The following is a 14416-nucleotide window of genomic DNA, read 5'->3' on the forward strand; positions in this document are numbered from 1 at the left end:
TTTGCTATTCATTTCCCATATGGTTTTCAACAAGTCCCTTAATTTCCCTCTGCCTCCAACTCTCCTTTGGAGAATGGACAAAAATACTTCTCTCTTGGAGGCACTAACACTAAGACATACCATGTTTCTCAGACAGGCTGTGACCCAGTACTGTCAGGGCCGGCATGCAGCCGAGTCAGCATGGGAAAATCTTAAGTGCACCTGGAAAGAGACCGGGGTGTAATTTCCAGAGATGGGTTATTGAATGACAGCTTCCCCCTCGGTCCGGTGAGAAATGTAATTTGCCAAGGACTCAACACAGGAAGCATTTGCCGATTAAAAATATGTCTAAACAGATGTTCCGCTCAGCCTGGAAGAAGGATCTTAATGCAACTGTCATTATTGGATTTTCCTGGATTACTACTATCTGGAGTTGGAGTCCAATTAGAAGGATGTAATTATTTATTATGGCCCAGAGTCCTGCATTTGAAAAGGAGCTCAGGGGCCGCTGAAAGGATTTAACACGCTGAGGGTGGGGTGGGCTGGGGCATAAAGTCCATTTAGATTCCCTGACCCTGGGAGTGGACCCTGTCCTCGCCGAGGAAGCAGAGCGGCCATAACTATTCAATGTTTCATCTCCGGCTGAAGGCACAGCCGTGTCATAAACAGAACCAGGCCTGACCCAGGCTTCTCAAGCGAGGAACTGCAAATTTTCAATTAGTCAACGGATCACTCCCACAACTGGAAGTAAGTGCCCTGACAGTCCATCCATCTCATAACCCTCAGCCCACAGATGGGCAAATCTGCACCTGGCCTGAGCTGTGGCGATCCTGAGTGACTCAAGAGCAGCCCCTCACGGAAAGGGGAGACTGTGGGTTGTTCTGCATAAGTGGTTCTCAAACCTCGGTGCCCATCTGAATCACCTGGAGAGCTTCATAAAAAATTCTGGTGTCTGCTGGGCTGCCCTGAGGCGGTGACTCAATGGGCCTAGAGTGGACTCAAGGCAGCTGTAGTTTTTAAAGTTCCCCAGGTGATTCGAAAGTGCAGGTTAGTTTGAGAACCACAGATATAGCCCAAAGGTTTAAGAGCAAGGAGTTTGGGGTCAGGGGGATTTAGGCGCAGGGTAAACACTGCCGTTCACTACCCTCCCCTGAGCCTTCCTTTCTGCTGCATGGTGGTGGTGTGGGCACTGAACCAGGTAATGCATGTCAAATGCCCGCCGTGGTGAGGGTTCAAGGCGAGCTGCCGTGATGACTACCAAGGTCTGCGTTTGGGGACAAGCTAGACAGAATGCCTAAAGTGAGGCTCAGCGGTTACACCCAGATATGCTGACATTCAGGGGTTCGGTACTGAGCAGTGCTTTAAGCCCAAGTTGGTGGGGCACCCTATTTTCCAGTGCAACCAGCTTCCGTGGTTATTTGCTTCAGCACAAAGCCCAGAGGGACAGTTCCTGGAAGTGAAAGGCCCATTCTCTATTACAAATATGGTTCTGGAAATCAGGATCCAGCAACACAGGCACAGCTTTGCTCCCGGAGCAGTTACATACTCCATTTCATTAATCCCAGTATCAGCCCCGAATGCTGGCTGAGGTCCCATCTCCAGGGGAGGGAGGCCCCTGAGACCAAACAGTCTACCCCAGGGGGATGCTGAGCCCTCCAGCCCTCCCCGGAGCTGGAAGCACAAATCCCCACCGTCAGGCCTGAGGGGAGCCACATAAAGCCAGGAAATAAACCAGCCGCCGAGGCCAGCGGGCCCAGGGCTTCCCTCAGATCCTTTCTCCTGCCTGGGCGGTCTCTTTTCCAGGGGGTGGCAGAAGGGGGGCAGGTTGTGATTAAAGGGGAATCTGAGATTGACAAAACTTGCCTTATCTTTAATTCAAATAAAACAAGAAGCTGCGGCCTGACAGTGTCCTGGAGGGACGACTGCATAAGAAAGGCTGAAGGGACAGGCGAGAACAGCCGGCCCTCGCCTCGCATCTGGGGTCTCCTTCCCCTCAGGACTGCCCTGGATGCTTAAAGGCCTGCTCGCCTGCGCTCTCATGCAGAGTGGAGGACTGGCCTGGCCTTGACACTATCCTCTTCAAACAAACCAGGGTCATTTGAAGAGCTGCAGACGATGCAGCTTTAGGAGTTTGGGATGGGGGGGGGGGCTGTCATCACCCTCCTTAAAAACCCCGAGAAGGTCTCTTGTTGCGGTGTGGTTTCTGTGCACAGCCCCACCGGAGGCAGACTTTCAATGGGCTGCAGCAGCCTTACTCCTTCCTGTCCCTCTTAATTGTGTTTCTGTACAGCTGTTGAACAGCTGTGAAATTCCAGTCCAGAGGTGGATGATGCACTTTCAGCGCTGGATAATACAATTCTTGGAGGTGGAGGTAGAGAAGAAGATATGGAGGAGCTACGTTCATGGAGTGCCTTTTACACAACAGACACCTGGCTACGCACTTTGTGTAAACATTATTTCTAATTCTCTCCAAATCTCTTGTGAGTAGTTAGATAACTTATCCAAGGTCATAGCTAGCAAGTAGCTGAGCTGGGATGCAAACCCAAGCGTGTCTGACTATCCAAGTTTATTTGGTTGGGTCATTTTACACCCAATAAACAAGTAAATACTGAAAACCCTGACGATGTCTATTGCTGGTGAGCAGGTGAGAGGCCATGAGAGAAGGTGGCAGATGGTCTCCAAATACGGCCACCAGCAAGCCCTCTCATCCTTGTGAGCTCCTGCCACTTCTCACAGTAGGGGTGGAATCTGGGCTGGACTTTGGTTTGTTGTGACCAATAGAATGTGACTGAAGTAGCATTCGGGGAGTTCTGGGTCCAGGCCCTAAGTCAACTGATGGCTTTGCTTCCTCCCTCTGGGAAGCCAGCTGCCATGCTATAAAAAAAGTCTCAGGTTAGACAACTAAGTGGTGAAGTCCACGTGGAGAGAGGAGCCACGTGGAGGCACACGAAGCACCAGGGCTGTGACTAAAGCTTTTTTGTGCTTCCCAGCCCAGCACAGTTTCTACCTGAATGTCGTCAAGTTAGTGACCCCAGCCAACATCAGCAGAGCCACGCCACTGAGACCAGTCAACCCACAGAATCATGAAAGATAACAAATCACTGTTTGAAGTCACTAAGTTTGGGGGTAGTTTTTACGTGACAGTAAATCACTAACATCAAGAAACAATTATGAGGTCCGGCATCTACATCACTGCAATGTGATGGCAAACCCCTCTGGTTTCAATCCCACACCCTATGCACCATTGTCACCACTAAGTGCTGGCCATCCATGACAAAAATGAAGTGCCACTGAGTTTATCAGATGTCGGAGAGCCTGAAAATGCATAAGTCAAAATACCTTTGAATAAGCAAAGTTAAACACAGTTAAATACAGATTTTAAAGGAGGCCTTGCACATGGTACCAGAAACAAACTATGTGACTGAGAAACAAGGGCACATTTGTCAGATGATGGTGGTGAGGATTGGGAGCTAAAGCACCTGCCTCTCTAACAGAGGTCACATTGATAAAAGGGGGATCAGAAACCCAGTAAAAAATGGACAAAGGACAGGGAAAGGTGGGTCACAAAAGTGCACACCCAAATCACTGGCAAAGGTAGGAACAGAGGCTCAAAGTCACTGGCAGGCAGAGAATACAAATTAAGTAATAACAAGCTACCATTTACATTACTGAAAATACTGATAATACTGAGAGTTAGAAAGGGTATGGGGAGAGGGGCATGGTTATAAATGGCTATGGAAATGTGAATGGTTACACCTTTTGAAATGCATTCTAGCAATATTGTTCATGATGGCAAAAAGTAAAGATTAATTGATAAAGAAAGGGTTGAATAAATTACAGTCCACTCATACCAGGAATATTTTGTAACTATCCAAAAGAATAAACTGAAGTTATAACAAGGGTCCTAGAGGGATTTCCCATAAGGTATAGATGAGTGAGAAAAGCAGGATACATATAAAACATGTATCAAATGTGATCCCATTTTTTAAAAAATGACAAAGCCTATAGTTATATCTATGTTTCTAAGTATATGTGTATATTTCTCTACATGAAGGTATATGTGCTTATATGTGTATGGAGAAAAATTTGGAAGAGTGCGTACAAAGTCATTCGCATGTATTACCTGGGAAAGGGTAGAGGGGTGACAGTAGAAAAAAGAAGTGAAGAGGCAGCCAAATTAAAAGCAAAAAAAAAAACACTAAAAAAGAGTATGTAATCATCACATTTACACATTTGTGTAAATTATATATATGCATTTGTGTAAGATTAGGTACATGCATGTGCACGTGTGAAATATAAAATAACATGAAAACAAAAACATAAAATAAAGCAAATAATGATTTCCATTTCACCCCTACATAGTCATCCCTGAAACATAAGGTTCCGGCATTTTAAAGTTATTCCTTTTGCTCCGTGTTCATTTTATGTAGCAGAAACGCCGCTGCTGGCAGCGAGCCCCGATTCCCACAGAACACAGGCCGGACAGAAGCCCAGCAGCCCCTCTCCTCCAGCACAGCTTCTGGGCAGGAAAAGCTTCCCCCAGAGTGAGACACCTTCCCACAGCCTCCAGGCTAGAATCTTAGAGCTTGGAGAGCACTCGCGCGCCTGAGCATTGTGCAGATAGGAGGTGGTGGTATTTCCAGGCAGCTACCTGCCCACAGACGGCCCTGCTCACAGAGGCCCCAGCCTCACCTGCCCCTCCCCCAGCAGCCCAGGGCTTCTCCGGCCTACATCTTCCTCCCCAGCCCCAACCCAGCTTTCTTTTCCCTCCTTGCCTCCCATGCCCACTTGTTCTATCAGACCTCTAGCTCCCCAAGAGTCATCATCCCTCCTCTCAGCCCTCAGGAGCTTCCACTCACAAGCCAAGCTCTAGAGAAAAGGTCTAGCACAGATCGCAAAGTTTAACTGAAGACCACAGTCTCCAAGCAACCAAATGCCACCCCTCTGGCAGCCAGCCCACCTCACTCAACAGAAGGACACACTCCCTCAAGCCCACAGGCTTCAGGACTTCTCAGTCCACTAAGATAAAAGGTACACAAAGGTTCCCCAAGCCAGGGGTGTGGAGGAGGGGAAGGAGGGAGTGACTAGTGGGTATGGAGTTGCCTTTTGGGGTGTTGAAAACACTCCTCATCTAGGCAGTAGTGATGCCTGCGCAACACTGTGAATACACGTAATGTCACTCAATTGTACACATTAAAATGGTAAATTTTATGTTATGTGCAATTTACCACATTTTCTTTAAAAAGCATCCAAAGGCCTGGTGGGGCCTCACATTACCCTTTCTAGCCTCCTCAAGGCTGGCATTCCTGGCTGTAGCATTCGGCCAGCTCTCAAATGGCTGTTCTTCACGTCCACCTGAGGGAAGGAAGGAGAAAAGACATGTGAGGACACATCAGCCTTCTTTGCACCAGGAGATGAGGGAGCCACCTGGTCGCCTGGGGGATGATCGGAATCACAGGCGGGGCAGTAAAGATGTATTCAGCAAAGGTTTATTGAGCACCAACCATGTACTGGGCCCCGTTCTAGACACTAGGGCAGAAAATAACCTGCTTTTCTATAACCACATACATAATGCACAAATTATAAAAAAAATTACTCTCCGTGATCAGCTCAAGGGCACTTGAAGTGAAATATACAAACAGGCAAATCCCCAAAGGTCAGCTCCCTCACCCCCAACTCCATAAGAAAGCCCAATGCGAACAGGGCGGGCTCCCCGGGGTCCCCCTGCTGGGGAATGCTCAGGATGTCATGATGCCATGCAGTCCGTGACTGCTGCCTTGGCTGAAACGGGCATTCTGGTTTCTCCTTGGGGTGAGTCTCATTTTAGAAACTGCTCTGTTTACTCTGTAAATCAGACTCTGCAGACACCGCCTCAATCCAGGACAGTGATGCTTGCCAGTAGCCACTATCCGTAAGCCAGTTCACATCCATCCCCATCAGGAACACGGTCAGTCGCCAATTATTAGACCTGCTGTGAGTCAGGTACAGTTCCAGCATGAGGGATCCACTGTGAACAAGACAGATAGGTACATACACTCTAAAGGCTGGGTAACAAACAGTAAGAAAATAAAGAAGTAAGATCATTGCAGGTTTAGAAAATGCTCTGAAGATCCTTCAGTATGTGGTGGAGCATGACTGAAGCAGCTGCTTAGAGGGTTTTCGGGAAAGGCTCTTTCAAGGGGGTGACACACAGATCTGGGTCAGTGAAACCCCAGCAGGAGGCAGGACAGGGAAAGAACCCAGGTAAGGAATAGGCCTGCCCAACGGAGGTGCTGATCATGGTGGAGAGGGGAACAGGGTTTAAAACAGGAGGGGGACAGGGGTGTGTTTTTATTTGTTTTACCAAGATCGCTCTGGCAACAAAAGAGAAAGCCTTGTGAAGGTCCAGAGGAGAGACAGCAGTGGGGTGGGCTGGACAGGGCAATGGAGATGCTGGAGACCTGTCATGTTAGAGACGGCGTTGGAGGCAGGGCAACGAGAGGGGCTGATGGGACTGAGGAGGGCCACCAAGGACTCCTATATTTGAGGCTGGAACAACTGGATGGGTAGTGACACCAGACAGCAGATTTGAGGACAAAGCCTGGGTGCACGAGAGACTATGACACATATGAATCCACACCAAAGCAACTACGGGACAATCTATTTACTAACGCAATAATAGCTCTTGCCTTCGCGAAGAGATTTGCAGTTTCCCCGCATTCCCTTCGACCCTGAGTAGAATCCTCAGTGGCAGACAGAGTGGCATCCCATTTCACAGAGGAGAAAACCGAGACACAAAACGATTATCCCAGGGCTGCCCAGCCCATCAGGGAAGCTGAGGGTTCAGGACAGCCTCTTGATCGGATTCAGGGCCAGATGATCTTTCCCGTGTCCCACAGCTAGGAAGGGTCCCAAACACGGAACCCCATGGTGTGGCCCTGCGGTCCCACAGCCCAACTCCTGATGCGCAGACCTCCCCTTCCCCTCCTGTGACTGACGCTGGCGGAGGACCAGGCGCGCGCTGAGTGTCGCCGGCCTTCATCCTGCTCGTTCCGATGCCTTTCTGGCCAACTCGGAATCCACTCGCACTCCCTGCAGCTGCCGGGCGTCCGCTGCCAGCTCCCAGCCCTCTGGGTATTCTTCCAGTTGCGATATCATTTCCTCTTGGGCTAAAGGTCAGGGGAAATCCTGAAGGTATGAAAATCGCTGGCCAGCGGGGGAATGTGCCATGTGTGGAGGGAAGGAGAGCCCGAGGCCGAGGCTCTGGGGCTAGCTTTGACTTTTCTCCGCTGTGTAGCTGTGGATAAGACCTTGGGCATTAGTATTTTTCATCTGTCAAATGGGCTGTTGCGAGGACCAAATGAGGTCATGGGTTTGTTCAGGAACTCACTCATTCAGAAAATATTTATCCAGCACCTGCAACATGCCAGATGCTGTTTCTGCTGTGCAGGATATGACACTGAACAAACTCTACCCTGACCTCATGGAAATTATATTCTGATGGAGGGTAGGAGAGAAAACGATAAACAAAGAGGCAACTAAGTATCTAAGTCGGTTGTTAATAAGCACTATGAAGAAAATAAATGAAGATGAGGGAAGCAGTGAATGCTAGGTGTGAGGATTTGTGGTTTCAGGTGAGGTAGAAAAGCAGAAGCCTGAAGAAAGTGAGGAAGAGAGTCTGCAGCTATCTGAAAGCAGTCCAAACGGAGGGAAGAGCAGGTGCAAAGGCCCTGGGGTGGGAGTGTAGTTGGCAGGAAGGAAGCGGATATGACTGGACTGGAATGAGTGAGGGAGAGAGTAGCAGGCAATGAGGTCAGCGAGTGGTGCAGGGTCTGGAGAATCAGCTCATGTGGGGTCTTGCAGGCCATTTTCAGGATTTGGGCTTTTATTCTGAGAGAGCTAGATGGGAGCCAGAGGACATGAAAGAGTTTTGTAATTGCAGCTTTGAATATGACCTAGGTTATCAGTAGTGGGTAGAAGGGAGACACAGGAGCTGGGATTTGAAAGGAGATTCCATATAGCACTCCAGCCTGGAGGGTTGGTAAGTTTAGACCTGCTTGGCTCCTGCACAAGGGGTGGGAAACAAAAGAAATGAACCTGTAAGGATACCTGGGCACAGGTTATTTCAAGGGGCTGTGGTTGGGGAGCAAAGGCCTGGGGAGACTGGTATTCAGCCCTGAGGCAGGTAGATGAGGGGATGGGTTGAGGATTTCTGATTCCCTTCCCCTTCTGGTGCCTGGGGTTATAAAGCTCTGGAGTGGCGGGGAGACCAGGTGCCCCCTAGTAGGTGGAGCGGGGAAAGAATTGGTGTTCACTAAGTCCCAATTATGGTGCTGACCATGCACTAAAAACAATGCTAAATGTTTTCCTGGCCTCGAGTTGTGTAATTCTAGCCTGATAAAGACCCAATGACAAAAGGTCCATAAATATCCCCATTTTACAGATGAAGAAACAAGGCCCCAATAGGTGAAGTGACTTGCCTGTCTTGAGAGTACAGAGATTGTTAGTAGCGATGACAGCTGGAGGTGGGTCGGGTCTGACTCCCAAACCTATGTTCCTTTCCCTCAGCCTGAGACCCAGAAAGAACAAGGAGAAGAGGGGTGCCTGGGAGAGGCTGCCATTCCCAAGGGACCCAGGGCATTTTCCAGGTCTGTGGGAGGACATCCAAAGTCAGTGATGAGGTTGGAGCCATGGGCACAGATCCCTCCTCGGTCATCCTTACCAGCAAGAGACTGAAGGCTCTGTCTTTTCTTAGAAGAGCTTTCTCAGAAGCTCCTATCTCATGCTTCCAGTAAAGCCAAGCCTGGGATCCACCTGGAGTTAATGTGGTTTGGCCACTTCCCTGATGAAAACCCTTCCAAGGCTTCCCACTGCCCTTGGGATGAGTTCCAACTCCTAACATAACTGACGAGGCCCCTACAACTGGCCCCACTGGCCTCCTCCACCTGGTGTTTCAGGGCTTCCTGCTACTTTTCACCCCTAGTCTGTGCTCAGCCACCCTCAGCTATTTACAGCACCTTGGATTTCCACTCCCCTTAGTGATGCACCTGCCTCAGCCACACCCACCTCCTTACCTGGCCCAAATCTACTGGTCCTTCAAGCGTCAGCCTGGATACCACTTCCTCTGGGAAGCTGCTCCACTGCTCCTCTCAGGTTGGAGGAGCTCCTTTAGTCCCCATGGCCCCCTGGACGTACATCCCTCATCACAAGGTACTGTGATTGACTGTTTACTCAGCTGACCCCCCAGTCTGGTTTCTAACATGTTGAAGAAAGGGACTTTGTCTTGCCCCAAAATGAACAGCCAACACTGTGCCTGGCACAGAGCAGGCACTCAATAAAATATGTGATGTATGAATGGACAAACGGACGGACGGGTGGATGGCTGAGTCAGGTAGACAGTGCTTGAAAAGAGAACCCAATCATTTCTAACTCAGCCTAACTGATGGAAAATTTTGTCTTTATCAGCTTTGGAGGGAGGAAAGCAGATATTCTTGAAACAATGATTCTCAGCCTTGGCTGCACTTTGGATCTTCTGGGGAGCTTTTTAGAAAAATACTGATACCTCGATCCCACCCCCAGAGGTTCTTGTTTAGCGGGCCTAGGGCATGGCTGGGCCTTGGGATTTTCTTAAGCTCCCCAGGTGATTGTAAAATGCAGCCAAGGTTGAGATTCATTGTTCAGAGACTCCTGTAAGAGGAAGCCCCATCTCATGATTACTTTCTTACAACCAGCCTCTCTCCTTCCAAGCTCACCAGGAATTGAAGATGTGGGGTTGGAGTCAGACACCAAACACTGAGGAAAGCAATTTCTCACATCTAAGCTGGTAGGAACTGTTGCTGTTTCAGTAAAAACAGACAGGTGTGACTGTGGCTAATACTGTAGTAACAGGCACACAGAACAAGGAAGAGAGAACTAGAGCCTGATGCAGACAAAGATTCGGGGCAATGGGGGAGGGACTCAGGGAGTGGGGATATACTTTCATTGGGTGTGATTTTAAAACAAAAATATTTGGGGGGAAAATACATATATGTGCTTATATTTGATCTTTGGTTAATTACCTCTTTAGTGAGAGGATATGCAAAGATCTTGCAGATTTCTTTAGTCACAGGGGTTTATTCAAACATCTCCTTTGCATAAGAAACTCAGGCTTACAGCTGGTCTCTGGGAAAGAATGCCCTCTGGGCCTTGAAAAGAGAGCTCCGGGCCTGTTCAGGCTCTCACTGGAACACAGCGGAGGTCAGCGGCCCGTGATGCCTGGGGCCAGACTGAAATGTTTCTATCCAGCATTTGCAATTCAATCCCACAGTTTCCTTTATGGAACAATTCACTAAATTCAGAGTTGTTCTTTTTTCTAATTCACCATATAATTCACCTCCCAAGTTCAATTAAGAAGCAATCTGTTAGCAACTTTGGGAGCAAGCTGCTTTTCTTTGGGAAAGCCCAATTTTCTTCCGCTCCCAACAAAAAAGTGGCTTAATTAGATGCATCATATGAGACATCCATGTACACACAACGCCCCTCCACCATAATCAATGAAATATTAACTATGTACATCCAAAGACATCCAGGCAGAAAAGCATGGGCTTTTCCAAAGCCCAAGAGGACAGAGGCTGGTTCCATAGATCAGTCTTTTTCACTTGAACAACACTGATTGTGAATTCATATTCTTAATTTGGTAATTAATAAACAAAATTTTATATTAATTATTCCCTCCATCCCTCATTCTCAGAGCCAAACATTATTTGGGTTTTTTAATTTTCTTGAACATAAGAATAATTACCATTTTAAGTGCTGATTATTGCAGGTACTACCCACACAGGGTGTCCCCAAAAATGTATTCACACTTGAACAGCTGATAGCTCAATTTTGAAAATGAAATGTATTTTAATAAACACTTCCTTTATAACTAGTCAAAGTATGTGCATACCTTTTTTGGGACACCCTATATGGTATCTATTTGATCCTCAAGCGACTCCTCTCAGGTAGATATATTCCCATTTTACATGCTGGGTAACTGAGGCTGTCAGCAGTTAAGATATCACTGAGGACACACAGCCATTGGGTGAAGAGGTTGAGATTCTTTCCAGATCAGTCTGATGTCAAAGCCTTTAGTATTCATCACATGCTAAAGTATCCCTGCCAGGGCGGTTACTGGTGCAAAAGATGACATGAGTGGAGCCATGTTAAAATAGGGCCAGAGTAGCCATTTCCTCTTGCTTTTCTTTATCTTGCTTTTCAATATGTGTATTTACAGCCCTGACTCATTAGAGGTAAATCTAGCATAAAACTGCTTTGCTTTACTCTATGAAAAACAAAAAGTACTCTCCAGTAAAGATCCTAAAAATTACTTTACTAACTATCCATTCATTCAGTAAATATTGACTGAGTGCCTGCTTTGGGCAGCCCTGTGCAGGGTTCCTGAAGGCAGGGACAGGCAGGGCTTACCTTCTTGGTGCCTTCATGGTTCCAGGGAAGGGGGTGAAAATCAACAATAAACAACAGATGTTCCTACGGATGGATTAAACACTTTGGAGAAATAAAAACAGAGCTTTTGAAAGAGCAATGGTAGATGGAAGCCCATCTCTGAGTAGATGACATTTGAAAGGAGACCTAAATGATAAAATGGGGACATCCATTTGGGGACAGTATTCTAGCAAAAAAGAAAAAGGTGGGGGGGGCAAGTAAAAAAGTCCTGAAGAAGGAAAATAAATTTGAATCTGATATGGCTGGAGCTAGGGCTGAGTGAGCCACACCAGCTCCTGCAGAGTCTCATCCTCACAACCTCGTCTTAAGCAGTCTTAATTGTAAATGCACAACAATCCCATAAATAATATTATTCCTCTTTTACAGAAGATAAAACTGAGGCTCATGAACAAGTTGTCCAAGGTCATGAAGCTGGTAAGTAACTACACTGGCATTCCAAGGTGGGCGCTTTTACCCCAGAGTCCATGCTCATAAACCCTGCCCCTGAACCCCATGCCTGCACAGGTATGGTCTGAGCAGGCATTCCAGGCCAGGCCAATAAATGAAGCATCTGTACACTTCTGTCAGAAAACTACCTGCAAGACACACGGGCTCAGCTGAGCTTTTAATTATTCATTAGGAAACAAAAATGACAAAGCCCCTTAAACAGGCTGATTCAGGAATGAACTAGGCAACCACGATGGTAACCAATTGTGTAATCATAAGTAATTCGGTGCCAAGTAATTTTTATATCTATGCCAAATTTCAAATGCTACAGAAGGAAAGGGGAAATGAGTTAAAAGATTATTGCCAGTGTTTGTTAATGAACCGATTTAATATTGGCGAGTGTAAAACAAAAAATGGGAATTCTTGTACACTGCTGGTGAAGCAATATAAATTGATAACACTTGATGAGGTAATTTAGCAAGATGTACCAAAGTCTTTTAAAACAGGCAATATGATTTTGATCCAAGAACATGATTTCTAGATTTCGGTACTAAGGAACTGGTTGGCAATGAAGACAACGGATGTTCTTCTCAACACTTTTTATAACAAAGACTATAACAACCACACCCAACAGGGGAGTGGTAAAATGAATTATGATATAATGGAACACTGTGTAACCTTTTAAACTGTTTTAGAAGAAATTTTGCTAAATGAGATACACGTTCATATTATAAGTCAAAAAAACAGGTTAGGAAGTAGTACACAGTATGAATGAAATCGAATGAAGTATGATTTCATCTTTTTTAAAAAGATATACAAAAACAAAAGAAAAAATATTGGATGGAAATACCCACAATGTCCATTGTGATGGTCTCTGGTTGGTGATTTTTGGATGAATTAAATTTTCTCATATACTTTCTGAAACTTCCACATTTTATTCAATATATTACAGCACTTTTTAAAATCAGGAAATAAAAAGATTTTCGAAAAGAACTAGATTACAGCACACACTTTGCCTAGAGACATGTGCTCTGCAGTTTGAGTGTATGTGCATGCGTGCATGTGTATGCGTGCGCGCACGGTTGCTAAGGAAACCTTTTTCCGATGGGAAAGAAACGTAGCTGTGTTTACACAGATGGAAAGTTGTGGTCCAATCTTTTTTTTCTGCTTTTCTGCTCTGACCATGGAAAGAAAAAAATAAGGAGTCCACACCTTGGCAAGATGGAATTCAGGAGGGTCTGTCAAACCCTCTCTCACTTCTCTTGGGCAGGGTTGGGTGGGCCCTTCCTGCCCTCCCTTTTCCAGTCAGCTAACTGTCTCTATGGATTTGCCTATTCTGAGCATTTCACTGACATGGAATCACATAATAGGAGGCCTTTTGTGTTTGGCCCTTTCACTTAGCATAATGTTTTCAAAGTCCATCCATGTTGTAGCATGCGCCAGCATGTCATTCCTTTTTATGGCTGAATAATATTCCATTGTCTGCAAGTACCCAGTTGTATTCATCCATTTATCAGCTGATCAACATCTGGGTTGTTCCCACTTTTTGGCTATTGTGAACGGTGCTGATGCGAACATTTATGTACAAGTTTCTGTGTGGACATGTGTTTTCATTTCTCTTGGGTATAAACCTAGAGGTAGAATTGCTGAGTCATATGGTAATTCTATGTTTAACCTTTTGGAAATACCAGACTGTTTTCCATGGTAGCTGCACATTTTACATTCCCTCAAGCAGTGTAAGAAGGTTCCAGTTTTCTGACAACCTCATCAACACCTGTCATTGTCTTTTTGTTTTAGCCATCCTAATGGGTATGAAGTGATATCTCCTTGTGGTTTTGATTTGTATTTCCCTACTGCACACCTGGGATTTGACCCCAAGTCTCTCAATTTCCAAGTGACTGCTTTATCTACAACAGCAAAGGACAGAGCTGAAGAGAAATGCTTTGGGGGAAGAAAAGTATGTTCTTCCACCATTGTCTCCTACTGTGTCTCAGGGAGATGGATTTGTTCAGGCGCCTGTGTGAAAACTACACTGGACATCACAAGAGGATGGGACAGTACATTTTAGATGATGCAAAAAGCTCTAACCAAAATAGAGTTAGGAAGGCAAGGACAGAGAGGACTCCATGGATGAAGAACCAGCTCATTTAAGACAGAATAGTAAAAAACAAAACAAAAACCATAACAGTACCCAATAGACAATAGACATTCCCATTGCTAACAGAGTAACAGCACAGTGCCTGCCTACCACTCCCTCCCTCCAGCCCCCCCCCCCCAGGCTCTCTGACCATCTCTGCTTGGCTGGGTCTGGTCCCTTGGGGATGCTCATAGCAGATGCTAATGAATACATCCATCTGAACTGAACTGAACTGGATTGGCTAACGCTTGCATACGTTATCAGCGAATTCTCACTGCACCAGTGTAGGGTAAGGTATTATCATTGTTAGCTCCATTTTACAGATGAGGAAATGGAGGCTTAATGAGGTAAAGCACATGATTGTCTTCATAGAAAAATCCTAGAAGGATTTTATCACATGGCCTTTGCACA

The 14416-nt window shown here is 46.3% G+C and overlaps 1 protein-coding gene across 1 annotated transcript in view; it reads right to left on the bottom strand.

Annotated features, from left to right (window-relative positions):
• The window catches only part of TLL2 (tolloid like 2), a 98548-nt gene that overhangs the window by 54756 nt on the left and 29376 nt on the right, over window positions 1-14416 (bottom strand). The window contains exon 3 of the mRNA XM_087824154.1: window positions 5257-5334. Within this exon, the coding sequence (XP_087680280.1) occupies window positions 5257-5334 (78 nt within the window). The remainder of the gene's footprint in view (window positions 1-5256; window positions 5335-14416) is intronic.

Source organism: Miniopterus natalensis, chromosome 14 (genome assembly GCF_054644295.1).
Source record: "Miniopterus natalensis isolate mMinNat1 chromosome 14, mMinNat1.hap1, whole genome shotgun sequence".
NCBI classification, from domain to species: Eukaryota; Metazoa; Chordata; class Mammalia; order Chiroptera; family Miniopteridae; genus Miniopterus; species Miniopterus natalensis.